General features: G+C 45.3%; 1 protein-coding gene across 5 annotated transcripts in view; it reads left to right on the top strand.

Annotated features, from left to right (window-relative positions):
* Positions 1–644: 644 nt before the first annotated feature.
* Positions 645–15484, top strand: part of LOC137883974 (protein shisa-6) — a 62663-nt gene continuing 47823 nt past the window's right edge. For all 5 annotated transcript variants that reach the window (XM_068725591.1, XM_068725590.1, XM_068725588.1 and 2 more), the window contains exons 1-5: positions 645–730; positions 1183–2083; positions 6270–6427; positions 12599–12694; positions 13092–13160. In XM_068725591.1, coding sequence (XP_068581692.1) covers positions 1521–2083; positions 6270–6427; positions 12599–12694; positions 13092–13160 — 886 coding nt within the window. In that variant the 5' untranslated portion in view covers positions 645–730; positions 1183–1520. The remainder of the gene's footprint in view (positions 731–1182; positions 2084–6269; positions 6428–12598; positions 12695–13091; positions 13161–15484) is intronic.

The following is a 15484-nucleotide window of genomic DNA, read 5'->3' as shown; positions in this document are numbered from 1 at the left end:
ACACACACACACACACACACACACACACACACACAGGGAGAGGATGTGATTGGTGACTTGTGAGTGGATCCAGCTTGTGTGCGCACTGATGCGTAAATGTACACCAACAGCAGCGCCTCGCCTCTTGCAGACAACTTCTACACTGTTATCTTTCTGTTTCTGTTTTTTCTTCCTCCTCCTCCTCCTCCTCCTCCTCCTCCTCCACGAGTCATGGAGTGAAGCCTGGAAGCATATGACCAAAAGCAGGGAGGGGGAGGAGAGAGAGAGAGAGATGATGCCGATTGATAATTAACTGAGGTACCTGGATTGGTGAGTGTGGAGGGGTGACGAGAGAGAAAGGGAGAGAGAGAGAAAGAGAAGGAGAGAGAGGGATGGAGAGAGAGAGAGGGTTGGAGAGAGAGGGAGGGAGAGAGAGAGAGGGAGAGAGAGAGAGAAAGGGAGAGAGAGAGAGGGAGGGAGAGGGGGAGAGAGAGAGAGAAAGGGAGAGAGAGGGATGGAGAGAGAGAGAGAGGGAGAGAAAGGGAGAGAGAGAGAGGGAGGGAGAGAAAGGGAGAGAGAGAGAGAGGGATGGAGAGAGAGAGAGAGAGAGAGAGAGAGAGAGAGGGATGGAGAGAGAGAGAGCGGGAGGCGGGCCGGAGAGGAGAGAGAGGTCTTGCCTCTTGTCTTGCTGAGGCTCTTTGATTCAGTGGCAGTGGCTGAGACAACCCCGCTACCGGCCACCGTTCACCCGGTAAGTACTCCTCATCTTCTCTCTTTTTTTACGACTTCATTTATTCTCAAAGAAGAAATTTAGAAGTTTAAAAGCTCCGTTTTCACACGTCGGATAGAATAAAGTTCATGCGTAAAATAGAGTCGAATGAGGCAAAATGACTGTCTTTTGTTCCTCGGTGTGGCTTCAGGAACACGACTCGTCTGTTCTCGAGTTAAACAAAACCTCAAAGATCAAGAATCTGTTTTACGTTCTGACGCTGAAGCGCTCCAAACATCCGGACGGAACCGTGGGCGCTGTCCGCGGTGCTGAAAGTGTTCGCAGGTGTAAAATAAATCGAGTTTTCTCCCAATTATCGATCCGTCTCTCTGTCAAAGCTGCTCATTAACACGGTTTCTCAGGGATACCTGGCCGTGACACGAAGTCATGTGTTAGCGACTGAACCCCTCTGTGCATGCCTCTCTCCTCCACAGAGCTTCCATCATCCGCATGGTGAAGATTTCCCTGGAGGACATCGCGTCTTCATCGCGTCTCTGCAGACGAAATAAAAAAAAAGAAAAGAAAAAGGGACATTTTGGCCAAAGCAGAACTTTTATAAGAAAAAAAACCCCGATTCACGCTGGACGGCAGCAAAGTCAGAAGATGCTTTGCGTGTCCGATGAGCGCAACACCTGCCAGTCAAAGTCCGTCAGTGAGAGCTCGGCACGCACCAAGGAGTAGCCTACCTGCGATGAAGAAACCCGCAAGGAGCTCCACGCGGTAAGAAGTGGAAGAGAGAGAGACACTGAGAGGGACACCAGCGCGTCCTCAAATGATGGGGATAAAGCACCTTCTGCTTCTTTTGATTTACTTAGACCCGCTGAATGTCCTGTGCGCCGCCGCCACCGCCAACAAGAAGAGCAAAAACCCGCCGAGGAGGAACCCAAAGGTGAAGGAGGTCAACGGCAGCACCACCGCGGTCCCGCTGGCCGTTGCCGTCCCGGGGAAGATCACCCAGGTCCAGGCTCCCACGGTCCAGCACGACACCTGCCTGGGCTACTACGACGTGAGCGGGCAGTACGACAAGGAGTTCAGCTGCAACAACACCGACCACCGCTTCTGCTGCGGCAGCTGCTTCCTGCGCTTCTGCTGCGCGGACCGGGGGAAGCGGCTGGAGCAGAAGACCTGCACCAACTACAACACCCCGGACTGGATCAAGACCCAGCCGCCGTCGCCGGCGCCGACGGGTGACACGTACGACCCGGAACTGGACCAGACCAACACCACGGTGTACATCACGTGCGGGGTCGTGGCGCTCGTCATCGCCATTGGGATTTCAGTTAAAGTTGCCTATGATAAAGCCACCAAGCCCCCTCAGGAAATGAACGTGCACAGGTAAGATCGCCAAGCCCGATCAGGTGTCTATAGAGCAGCCTTAAAGGGACAGTTGACCCCCTATCAGTGACATGGACCTGCGCACAATTGGGTTACCGTGAGTAACCAGGTCACGGTTTCTTTTTCAAATAGATCTTTCAAGCCGAGTGTTAAATAGTCCCATCGTGTCGGAGAGAAGGCAGATAGCTCCAAAACTAAATAGCACTGTCGGGGTGAACTGTGCCTTTAAGACGCAAAACGGGGGATAAACCCATCATGTATTCCTGGAGCTTTGTGTCAAGTGAGCTCACTGCATTGATTCTCATTACAGCAGAGAAAACATGTTCATTTATAATATAAACTGTGGAGAACTACCGTTACTGTGTAGCGACACGCCGTACAGCGGCCTACTCGACTCAATACCACGAGTTCAAACAAGCCCACGACCTTTAACACGGCGCCGCTACTCTCCTCCCCAGAGCTCAGTCTAGATTGTACAGCTCTCTATGGTGCTGGGGGGGGGGGGGGGGGGGGGGGGGTCCGTTCAACCCCAGAGGGATGAATGTAAATGCCACTGAAAGCCATCATGATCATGTTCATCTCTCCTACGACGACTGCATGTTTAAATCCTCAAGGCACCGGCGGTGCTCACTGAGCGTTAAGGGAACATAAATAACCGTCCTATGGCAATGCATATATTATATATATATATATGTATATATATATATATATATATATATATATATAAAGCTTCGTCGGTTTTGAATTTAGTCCGTCTCTAACTCTCCTCTGTGGCCCCAAAAAAAACCAGCTCAATATTTGGAGCAGATTTTTCCATCTGCTCCTCCGATGAACTGCAGGAGACGTCCCTTAACGTTCCATTCAGACAGATTTCGTGACGCTCAGTTTTACATCGGAGTTTCTTTTCTCGGTGATGTTAAATGTTCGTGACACGGGGCTGCGTGGCTCCATTCTGATTGGTGCGCAGACGTATGTGACATCATCCTTTTTCCCACTGAGCCCCACCCACTTTAAATTGAAACAGTAAAAAAAAAAAAAAATGAACATATGCAATGGGGTCCTTTAAAAAAGTGGACGATTAATTGGACGTTTTGACGGTTGGTTAGTCGTCATTCTTTAACTCAAACCATCTGGTGGAGCCTCTCTAGAATGAAGACTTGATGCTGTTCCTCGTCTTTCTTTATCGTAAACTGAAGATCTTCGTGTTTTTAGACTGCTGACCGGACAAAACGGGCATTTTAAAAGACGTCAGCTTGAGCTGTATCGCCGTCCGTTACGGCCAGATGATTAATAATCGATAATAGAAGAATAATCATCGGTTGCAGCTCAAACTAGTTCAACGTCTGGCATCGCTTTAAGGTGAGCGCATTGTGTGGATTAAACTCTGGTGTCCTCCCACAGTTCATTCAGTCTCTCTATGACGTTCGAGGCTTTACAAGTGTCCGGGCCGTCTTTGACGTGATGCATGCTGGGATACTCTGCAGCCCCGCTAAAGCAGGTGTTGAAAAATCTATTAACAAAAAAAGTTGTATAAATGGGTTTTTAATTGAGGTTGGATTTGACTAAAATTGCATGTTTTCCACCGACTGATTTAGAAGAATCACTTAGTCATCGCTCTTATCCAAGAGTCACTTGAGTCACTGGCGTTAAGCAGAGGCCGCTGTGGACAGAGCAGAGGAGGACGCGTGGCGTTGACTTAACAGTATGGATGTAATTAAGCGTCGTCATCCGTCGGTCGTGACACTTTGGCGCCTGCTGCTTTGAAAATGTCAAAGAGGATGACTCAGCTTTCTCAGAAGTTCTTTTTGATAAAAAGAAATCAAAATTCGAGCCCCGACGACGACACAAAGGAGCTTTGTTGTAGATTCAATCCAAAACTCCGGTGATTGCTCCGAGTGTCGTCTCAAAAGTCGGCACGGCCGGCTTCATAATATCCAGATGGACTCGTGAGAATTTACAATACACTGTCTCATTTGAAACGACAAGAGAAGAACCACAAAGCTCATGACGCAGCACTTTTATTCCCTCGTCTCATGCTCGGAGAAAACGAGGAGACGGTGAAGTTGGCGTCTCCTCGCTGAGCTTCCATCCTCGCCGCGGGGCGTGCTTTCAAGTGGATCTGCTTAATGCCACCACTCCAGTGTGAGCAGCAGAGAGAGAGAGAGGTCGGTTAAATGAGGAGGCATGGCGGCTTGCTGGGTGCTCAATGGCTTTTATTTTTTATGATTTGTTTATTTTCACCGACCATTTGGCAAACAGAGCGCCGTCGTAATGACGTCTGCTGGAACAGAGCTCGGAGGCCGGCGGCAGACATTCACGCCGACGGCCGTGACCGAAAAGAAGTAGTGGAACGTGGGATTAGCTGCATGTTGGGCCTGCTGCTAAAACGTGGCTAGCTTCTTCTTCCAATGCGATCCGGCCTTCTTACCTCTGTGAGCAGAATACTGAGCTGCCGGCAGACCTTTGCTGTTCGGTCCGTGACCTTCACCGAAACACAACAAATGCAGAGTGAGAGCTATGAAGCCGGCGGTTTGAACGGGTCGTATTGATCACATTCTGCAGGCTGAACCGAGAGGCGACGCGTGCCGGCTAGGTGGTGAGAATAGAAAGACCGAGATGAAAGGAAAGACGAGTGAATGGGCAAAACAGAGCTGCAGGTGACTGAAGGTTCAAGAGAAGCTCAAAAGTTAGTCTGAGAAGTCTGCTCTGAGAATGTATCGTCAGCCGATCTCAGCTCATCGGAGGAATAACGGAATCAGCACAAAAGTTTGGACAATAAATCACGACAGATTGCAGAGAAGATGTGTCCTCGACGTCGTAACACAGTTTGTCCCACAAGAGAACGATGACGTGTTTGTTTCTGCTTGTTGAGTAGATGGAGCTCTCTGTTTGGCCTTATCTTAAAGTGATGACGCTGGAGGTCTTCTGCTATAGACAGAACAAAACCGACGACGTGTGAGTCTCTGTCCGAGTTCCCCTCCCTCAGACTCAAGCCCATAGCTTCCTACTGGAGATCTAAATCTTCACAATTTGATTTCATGTTTAGTTGTTTCCTAAAAGGCACCTATCAACTTTGGAAACACACAGTACTTATTAGAAGGGTCAGCTCATTGCTAGCGTTGGTCTTAATTAATATGAAGACTTTTAAAGGGTGCTACTACTTTAACACGGTTATGTTCTTAGCTCTCAGAAACAGAACTTTATGTTCTGTTTCTCTGAATCGGTTCAATTGTGGCGTTCCCCAAGGACCCATTCCTGGCCCATTGTTGTTTTCAGCTCACGTCAAAAACTAGTTTTAGGATCTACAAGTGTGTAAAAAAAAAAAAGAGATTGTCTATATTGTTGACAGACGTTTTGAACTCCCAAATATCGATATTAGTATAAACCCCCAGAATGCAGTATTGATCGGGCTCTGTTCGGATTATAAACGGTCACGGCGAGTCCTGCAGTTTTCCGTGCAGCTTGAAAACGATGAAAAGCGTCTTTTACCTGTTTTTGGTTTTGTTTGTCGTTCTCATTAAAACACTCAAAGTCCGGCCCGCTCTGCAAACCGCTGCACACGACGTCGCAGCCAACTGGGACGATGCAAAATCAGGTCGCCTCTGTCTGCGGAAAAAAAGGAAAACGGCTAAAGTGTTCCTCATCCTGGAAGGGAGACGCTATTAATACACTGTGTGTCTCCCAAAGTCACAGAGTTAGAGAAGAGTGGAATGTGCGGCTGCTTTAGGTTGACATTGACACACTTAAATCGCCCTTTTTCATTTCCTTTAAGGAAGAACGAGGAGCCGGCTCCCCGTCTCACAGGCCGACACTCTTCCACCGAAAGTTGGAAATGGTGTCGGTGAAATATTGCTTTTATTCTGTGACTTCAAAGAAGAGACACTGACTTCTAGCTCCTCGTATATATATATATGTGCGTGTGTGTGTGTGTGTGTGTGTGCCTTGAGCTCGAGTCCGGCGAGCGTAATAGGACTGGTCTGTACCTTGTGTTCAGCTCTGTTGAAAGTCTAACTCCCTTGTGGCTCTGGGTGTAATTAGGATTTCCTCTCTGCCTTGTCCCCCGTACCTCTATGATTCAAATTGGAGCTGGAGCTAAATAAATTAGGAAGACCTTCAGGGGGATGACGAGGAGAACAGAAAATGTTGGTAATTGCTCTTTTTCTCATTTGTGTGATTTCTTTACCAGAGCCCTGGCAGACATTCTGAGGCAACAGGGACCAGTTCCAATATCTCAGTACGAACACGAAAACATCGCAGCGATTGATGGATCACCCAAAGACGAGACGCCGGTCAGAACCTCGAAGAATCATTACACGCCGGTTCACGCCAAGGCTTCAAACCACGGTAGGTGACACTGCTCTGCTGCTACACAGATCAATACTGTGAGCGCTTCTTCAAGGCCAAACGATGTCTTATGTAGCTTCCATAGAAAATCCAACTTTATGTTATTACGACGGTAAAGCTTAAGCATCGTAAAGGACGACCCCCATTCGCTCTCCTTAATCTGCCACAACGTTCTTTGATTGACGTCCACTGAAATAGATGGACCTTGAATCTTAAGCTTTTCCCGCTCAGTCCTTCTAAAGACGGGACACATGAGGGAATACACAGAGAATTAAATGCAAGGCTCTGGCTCCTCACGCTGCGGTTCCCATAAGCCCACTCAGCTATTGGCTCAAAATTGAGATGCAAATTATCGTCTTCTGCGGGAGACGCGGAGCTTTTTGTCCAGAGATAATTCTGTCGTGCTCCGCCGCCGCCGCCGCCGCCGTTCCTCCTGCTTTTATCCGGTTCGGTCTCCAGATCACCGCTCCAGGGATCAGCTCGTTTGCTAAGTGCCCTAGTATGGTGTCCCAGATTCAACGGTGTTGTGTTTCACTCTGGTGTCACCCTGCCTCCACCCTCCTCTCCACCACCACCACCACCACCGCATGTGTCAGGAGAGAGCCGATGCAGACTGTACTGAACTGCAGCATTTTGAAGATGTTCTACTAAAGACAAGTCAGCAGTCCGGTTTTAAATAATCTTCTGTTTGTGTCATCTTTTTTATATAAATCAGGTCTGCTTTTCCACTGAAAACCGCTGATTTAAACTTTGCCTAGTTTAACAAAATCAATGAAAATTGGGAGGAAATTTTGAGAATTTGCTTTTGAGCGTTAAAACCAAACCATTGAGTTTATCTTTAACCAACCACAATGTATTCATGAGGGTTCATGTATTAATTAATTTATTATTAAGACAGTTAAGAAAGTCCAGGAATCGAGAAAGTTCATGTTTGTTTGCAATAAACAGAAGAAGTGAAAGAAGAGTAGGTAGCAGAGAAGGAAAACCACCAAGGCTGAACATAGAAAAGGAGCCACCATGAATGGATTATAAATCGGGCAAATGGTCCAACGCACCAGGGTCCCAGACCTCCTGGTCCCAGACCACCTGGTCCACCAATCACTTTAAGTCGGTGTTAATTTAAGTAATTGCAAATGTGTTTTGATAATCCTGCATGCGCCACTAAAGCGCGTTATGAATGAAGACGATATGCAACACCTGCAGGGATACTTGTTGTAAAGGTCCCGTCTTGTAGGTGAGTTATGGGGTCTGGATGAGTTTGGAACGCTTACACTCGAGTTGAAATTGTGCTCAATCGTCATATTCTACAGACGTAAGGAAACGTCCTTGTTGGGTATAGATCGACGCGTCAATGTTTTGTCAATGAAAATGAGAATAATGCCGTAAAACTGCAGAATCAGACACCACTGGGTATTTTTCAAGATCATTGAACCTTAGTCAGCATTTCTGAGAAACATCAAAGCATGGAATGTTCTGCAACACAATCTAAATTCCATCCACATAACACCTCGTACTAAAGACATTTCTTACATGTCTTTGTCCAGTGTTGAGCTGGAATCTGTCTTTATTCGCTGATACTGGCTCGTGTTTCTGAAGCGCTGTGTTATTTGTATCAGCAGCAGCAATAGAGTCTAAACCTTAAGCACATATCTGAGGAGGTATGGAGCATGCAGAGAGGAACAGGCTTTATTACTCAAACTTCTCACATTGTGCGATCGTATTGATTAAACGTGAAGTATTGCTCGTCGCAGGCCACAGCGCCGTGAGCGTAAGCCAGCATCTGTGATTCACAAAGCCACACATTATTTAGCATGAGGCGCCCACAGACAAGATGTCTCGATTGTCCGACCCGTGTCACACCGGCCTGCTGCTGTTCGCCGTGTGAGCACGACGCGACACTGTTCGGCTGAGTGCTTTTTGAAGGGAGGGCGTCCGAGCAGCGATGGAGGCTCTCCGGGGAAGACGTGACTCAAGATTTATGACAAATTCACGACAGTGATGTGAATTTGAAACAGACGATGGCTCTGTTCTTTTTCTTCAAAGCTCATTACAGTTTTATGGCTGATTCTGGATGTTGCCTCAGTAGATTTTAGTGCTACTATACTGTCACTACTAAAGTACAGTATGTGAATATGCACATGTAATCAGGTATGACAGAGGTCTAAATTTGCAAATTTGACTTTTAGTTTGCAAAAATGAACGGTTAGGTATTTGGTTTAGGGTTGAAGTTAGACTACAGTTTAAGGTTTAGTCATACGGAAACAATTTTTATACTCAAACAATTACAATTACAAGGTGTTACAATATGCAGATGATGTCTCTGTTTTTATAGAAGTTAGTTTATTGTAAAAAGAGAATATAAATGAATACGTTTTTTGTTTAAATGCATACTTTTCTACTTTATTGTACAGTATCACAGCTTGTTTTTATACCTTATACTTGGTCTTCAGTTACATACATGTTTACAGTACATGTACTACTTTATGGAGCTGTGCAAGTCTCTCCATTTACCACGACACTGCCCTACAAATATTTCAGAATAAAAGCCTTGTGTTAACGATTGAAAGGATTCTGTCCACATGAAAATGGTCTGCAAGTGATGAAATTAAATATGTTTTCTGTCATGTCTGTGACATATTCTACTGATGAAGACATTCAAATTGCAATAATGTTGCTGGTATGATGTTAAAAGATCGTGTTAAGCGTCTATTTTTGCTGAAGAGAAGCTGAAGATGTGCCGCAGCCAATAAGCAGGCTGACTTTGTAGTGCGACTCGTTGTAATTGAAGACATCGAGGTTAATTCAAGATTTCACACCTTCGGTGTTTACTTTCCCATTGAGGTTTTCAATCAATAGAAAGGTTAGGTAAGTAAAAGGGTTTATATATATATATATATATATATATATATATATATATATATATATATATATATATATATATATATATATATATATATATATAAAGAAAAAAGAAACACATTTCCAATCGATAATGCACGTTTAACCCATTTGTGAGTTCAACCGCACTGGAAACAGAGGTACAAATTCTCCTTTCATGATGTTCCCACTGAGTGGAGGAAGACAAACGGTCCATGATCCACATTTGGTTCATAAGAGATCCTTCATGAGGGACGCCAGCAGCCACCATCTCCTGGGTCACAGATCACAGTTAATGAGTGAAGAGGATGATGATAGATTTGTTTTGAGGAGGATACATAATTGGTGCCGTCAGAAGCCACACTCAGTCGGTGTCCTATATAGTGTGCAGCGTATTCCCTCTTTTAAATCCTTTTTATTACTGCTTTTATTTGCCCCCAGTGATAAAAAAAAAAGGTGTCCTTAAAATAATAATTCAACAAAGACACTTTTACGGCATTTCTTCCAAATAGGAAAGTATTAACCTAGAGGGGGGAACGATAAAGAGAAGCTAATGACAATGCAACGGTGGATCTCTGGATTTAATATCGAAAACATCAGCAATATATGATGTTTCCCACTCGATGTTCCAGAAGAGTTATTACGGCGAGATGAGACGCCGAGGAAGAGCGTGTTTGGCGGTGGATGGTACTTCACCAGGACCGCCCTTGAGTGGACATTATCACCTCAATGTCCCGTAGTTCTGTTCTCTCATTCTGTTTTCTGCTCTAAGGTTTCTGTGGTGCTGTAAAAAAAATAATAAAAAATAGGCGACAAATGTCTTCCACACTCTGCAGACGGAGAATGGACTCGTCTCAGCTGGGTTCATCTGGGGCTTTAAGAATGACACGAGACAAACTTCTGAATGATGATAGTGAGCGTCTCAGTCTTCCTGTAAAGACGATCACAGACAAGTTCATTAGTATTTTATTAAAGATAGAGCGGTACACAAAAGTCGCTGTTTGAAATGTACCTTGGTTTGTTTTGTTCTTGGTTCATTAATACATTTTTTTCCATTAAAAAAGTGAAGAAATAATAAAAAAAAACAAACAATAAAGCTGTAAAAATCATTTCTTTTGGGACTTGGCTTCATACATGGATGCAGTTTTGTATTGAAACAGGAAAGTAACTTCCCCAAAAAATGTTCCACCAAGTTGGAAGACCACTTTGTCTCAAATATTAATGCATTCTTTAGCATTAAAGAGAGTAGCTCAGCACAGATGATGCATTGGTTCCCATTGGTCGGAGCCAGGCTTGTTTTTTTGAAAACCTATTTGTGTTTTGTCAAAAACAAAATGTGTTTAATACGAAATGTAATTCACAAGGTAGTTCTGTTGGATGTGTGCTGTCCTGAGTTAGTAGACCTTAAGCTAACAGGGAAGTGATTCAGGATTGACCCACGTTGAACTGGTGTGCAGAAATGTGCACACTTGAGTCACTAATTTGAAAACTGTTAATTTTCCTCTAAAGGCCGAGTCAAATATAAGTTTGTAAATTTCACTTTCATCCAGAGATTTGAGTTTCTATCTCTGAAATAAAACACTTCATGAATGTGTGGTGAAAACGTTAATAGAATGGTTATTCCCCGACAGAAAAGGTTAGATCCCTTCTCATTATGCAGAGTCGATATGGCAATTTTGAGGAACATTTCCGGAGATAATAAGTGGCTGTTGGTTTGTGCTGCCACATGGGAGCAATTCATATCGCAGGCAGCGTCTCCAGCTACCTGATGTCAGCTCCACGGCGCCGTCCTTGGAGCACATGGAGGTTATAAATCATCGGCATTTCCCCCCGGGAGACATCGCACACACACACACACACACACACACACACACACACACACACACACACACACACACACTACTGTATCATCGGCATAGAAACAACACTGTGCTATACGTGGGAAATACGTTCATTCCTTTTCTTCTCATATTTGCGGGATTTCCTCCAAGGTCCCGCATTAACCGTCAGTAACCGGTTAATGTTCTTCTCTGGGTTTGATGAAAAGGAAACAAACGAGCCGCGGCGCTCGGTCTGGAGTGCCGGACCTCGGTTTGTGATGAAGACCGGGCCTAAAGGTCCCAGGTGTTTCTTTTCATTATGATAATTTGAAACGCTGTTCGATATCGGCTTCCCGAGGCCCAAAAGTCTGAGTGATGTTATTGGCTTTGAAGTGGTTCCCTTGGAGAAAGAGGCGTTTAACTGTTCGCCAGTTAATGTGGAGAGAGAGAGAGGGGAGAGGTTTGATGAAGTACGTTTTCTGTTCTTTTTTGCCGTTTTCGTCGACGCTTACATTCTTTTATTTCTTCTCAAGACTCGTCTGGGAATGACGGGACAATTGAAAGTTGTCGGGGTGCCAGCAGGCACCTTGCTGCTTTGTGCTTCAGGCCGGATTCTCAATCACAGCACCGGTGATGTGGTACAAATTGCATCACGGAGTGGCCTTTTAACCGGGGGAAATCCGAAAAGGGCGTGTCGCCATCCTCGGAGAAGTAAATCCCTTCTAAAATCAAGTGCATCCAACTCCAACCATCCTGCCTCTAAGAAGCCAAAAGTATTGCTATTTTATTTTTCAATTGAATGTAATATTTCACTCACTGCAGACTGCATCTCTAAGCAATATTGACGAGCCGGTGGCGATCCCTCCCTAGGGTTGGTTTTCACCAGTTGTGCCATTTCAGCCCCGTTTAGTATTCTCGTCGTCTCCGGCTAGTCTGTTGTAAAATGGCAGATATTTCTGGGGAACTTTGATACAGACGCTTGTCAGTATTAAGGCCCACGGTTGATGGATTTGCTCGTGGGAACGACGTGTTCTAAATCCATCTCTTCACAACAATGAATCATTGGCGTTGTACGTTTCTGCAAACCAAAGAATCTCAAAGTTTCTGAACCAAACAATACGCTTCGTATAAACACTTCTGCACATTTATATCAGCGTTATAGTGATGGTGCTTTAACAGCTTGTGGCATTGACTGGATGTGTCTGATGTGCTGAAATGCACCTTGGGAGTTGTCGTCAACATCTGGGAGTAAACGACCCACTACAGAGAAAATTCTAATTATTTCAAGGCTTTCTGATGAACTAGCGCCGCCTACTATGTTGCTAGCTAGTTAGCCTTTTGGCTCGCTAGCTAAAGTAAGTCAGTAACCTGCTATTATTCTACGTCACCAACAAGGATGAAACAAGGATGGATTTCACTGCACCACTTTTTTGCTGAAATATATTAAATTTCCCACAATTGTTTTTCCCACCAGGGCACTATGGGAAAGAGAACCTGCGCGGCGGAGGCCAAGACATGCACAACTTCATCTCTTCTGGGTTCGTGACGCTCGGACGAGGCCACTTGAAAGGTAAAGTCCGTCCTCGTCGAGCGCTTCTCTCTTCACAGGATCCTGAAGTTCAGAACAGCACAGAGCCGCTGTGACATGCTGTCCTTCTCTTTCTGCCAAATAACAAAGTGACTGTGACTTTTGTTTCAGCTCAGCGGAAGTTGGACATGACAATACATAATGGCTTGAAGTGACATCTTGCAAAAGTCCACACAGACATTTATTATCTGTGATTAAATCCACACTTCCACTGACAAACTAACACTTCCCGGCGGCGTGAACGCAGCACGGCGCAGTAGTAGATTTCCCGGCTATTGTCCTCCTTTGGAGTTTTAATGAATCCGAAGCCGTGTTGGAGCGAGAGCGAGCTGTAAACAAGCGGCCCGTTGTTGTTGTGTGTGTGTGTTTCTTTTTACAGCGCAGCACTCCATAGACGAGTCGGGCCAGATGTCCTGGCAGGGCGACATGGACATCCCTCTCTCCTACGGTACGTTACACAAATGTTCCCGCTTTCATGCCGGAGAACCGGCTCTCTGTTCGCCCGCGATAGCAAAAGTCACTCACACTTCAAAACACACACACACACACACACACACACACACACACACACACACACACACACACACACCGACCAGCCCTCGGCTGATAATCACAGAGCAGTCATTCGGTGCCAAAAGTCGTAATATATATTTTCCTGTTGGTGGTTTTTTGTGAGCCAAAATGTTTCCACTGGTGGTGGTTTGTCAGCCGGTTTGAATGAAAGCCACACAGTGTATCTGTGAGGCTTTTATGAACACATGAGGCTGTCAAAACAGTGACAGCTGATACACTTTTCTTAACTGTCTGCAAGGTAAGTGAACGTTTGATTTAAACACTCAGCTTCGCTCTGATTGAGAGCGTTGATTCAGTGGTGGTGGTTTTGCTGTGTATCAGCTTGATGTTGATGGTGTTTGAGTTTGAACATACCGTTACGTGTTTCTGTTGTTGTTGGAGTCTTTGAAGTCAGTTTATTAAATATGAACACGTGAGCCGATTGACTGTCATTGTGATGTCACCCATCGGTTTGTGGACTTCTGGTTTTGAAGCCTTGAGTTCGGCTGTTGCCACCTTGGTTTTTGGTCGCCGCCATCTTGTTTTTTTGCAGACCAGAAGAGACAAGAAAGGGTGGAGCTACAACCGAACGAGACATTTGTAGGCGGGCAAAATGTTACAGTTAACTTTCATGAAGTGAAAAACTCACTCTGAAAGGGTTAAAGTTAAACTCCCAGACTGGACAACACCGTGGTAACGAAACCGTCAATCACTGTGTAGCCCCGCCCCCTAAAGCATCCCCTCTTTGTGGTCTGTTTGACTCTAAATGGAGCATAATGTACTAAATGAACATCATGCTGTATTGAAGAAGACTGTAAACTAGAGATTGAGACCATAAACTCATGTTTACAATGTTTACTGAAGGAATAAATCAAGAGAGAAGTAGAGTCATTTTAGACTAGACTTCTACACAACCAGAGGAGTCGCCCCCTGGTGGACACTAGAGAGAATGCGGCTTTAAGACACTTAAAACTGAAGGCTGCTGTCCGATCCCAACTAACACACTGATGATCTCATATTGTCGTTTTAATATGAATGAATGTTTTCAACACGTTTGGACTCTGTGGTCCTTGTGGTTTTCACTCCTCCCGGGTCTCCTGCTGGTCATTTTTATGCCGCTTCTCCGTGGGTCTGTTTCAGATCAGGTCCGATACTTTGGACCCATGAAGACCTCTAGCTTCTAGAGTTAATGTACTGCTGCTGCTGTAAGTGGCATAAATCCCCAGAGAGCTCCGTGCCGAGAGGAGTTTCTCCTCGAGAGGACTACTTTATTGAAGCGGTGATTGTAACCCGACAGCTTTATTTCAGAGTCTCTGTGATTCACGGCGACGGTCGCTGCCAGTAGAAGGTTTCTGCAGTCGAAATGGGTTTACTAGATCACAAAATATGTGTGGTGTTGCTGAAAAAGGTAAAAAGCCTTTCTTCAACTTGCTGCATGTGTTTTTATCCATCAATAGTTAACACGAGCGTCTGAAACTGACCTAACAGCTCCTCTTTAGTATCTCTGAAGCCTCCACTCCCCGACGTTTAGCTACATCAACGTGTGTGAGTGTGTGTGTGTGTGTGTGTGTGTGTGTGTGTGTGTGTGTGTGTGAGTGTGTGTGTGTGTGCATACATCCACCTCAAGACACCAAATAATGTGTTCTAGTGATTATTTGCAGAAGACTTCTTAAATATCTGCTTCAATTTGGATGAAATGAAAAGATTTTGACTTTATAACCAGTTTAATTGAGGACCAAAAATGCACGAAGAAGAGGAGGATGTTTAATTGACTGTGTATGATTAGTTGTTGAGTGGCCCTCTGAGACCGTGATGAGGACACCTAGCCTCCTAAAAATACCCGCTGGTGATGAATCGACTGACATCTGACTGTTGTTGTTGTTGTCATGTTGGAATGACTCAACCCTGAAGATAAATGACGGAGAAAAAGACAGCGCCGTGTTTCATCCCCCGGATTAATCCCAAGAATAAACAGAATTTTCAAAAGCAGTGGACGACTCGGCCGCGGTGAGGTTCCGGTTGTAACGCCTTTAATGGATGTTTAAACGGCCTCGAGCGAAGACTAGTATTTCAAAACGGCGCCCGAGGCGGCGCCCCTCTTCCTCCCGCACCCGTCACCTATTAGAGGACACGCTTCAGCGGCCCGATGGTGACGGCTGTCACTTCAAAGCGGAGGTCCTGTCAGCCTCTGTCGTACGCGTCTTACTTTAACAGCTGGCC

This window comes from Cebidichthys violaceus, unplaced genomic scaffold (assembly GCF_023349555.1).
Source record: "Cebidichthys violaceus isolate CVI_PGR_0920_01 unplaced genomic scaffold, fCebVio1.0.p SCAF_36, whole genome shotgun sequence".
NCBI lineage: Eukaryota > Metazoa > Chordata > Actinopteri > Perciformes > Stichaeidae > Cebidichthys > Cebidichthys violaceus.
Note: the sequence above shows the minus strand (reverse complement) of the source record. Positions and strands in the feature narration are given on the sequence as shown.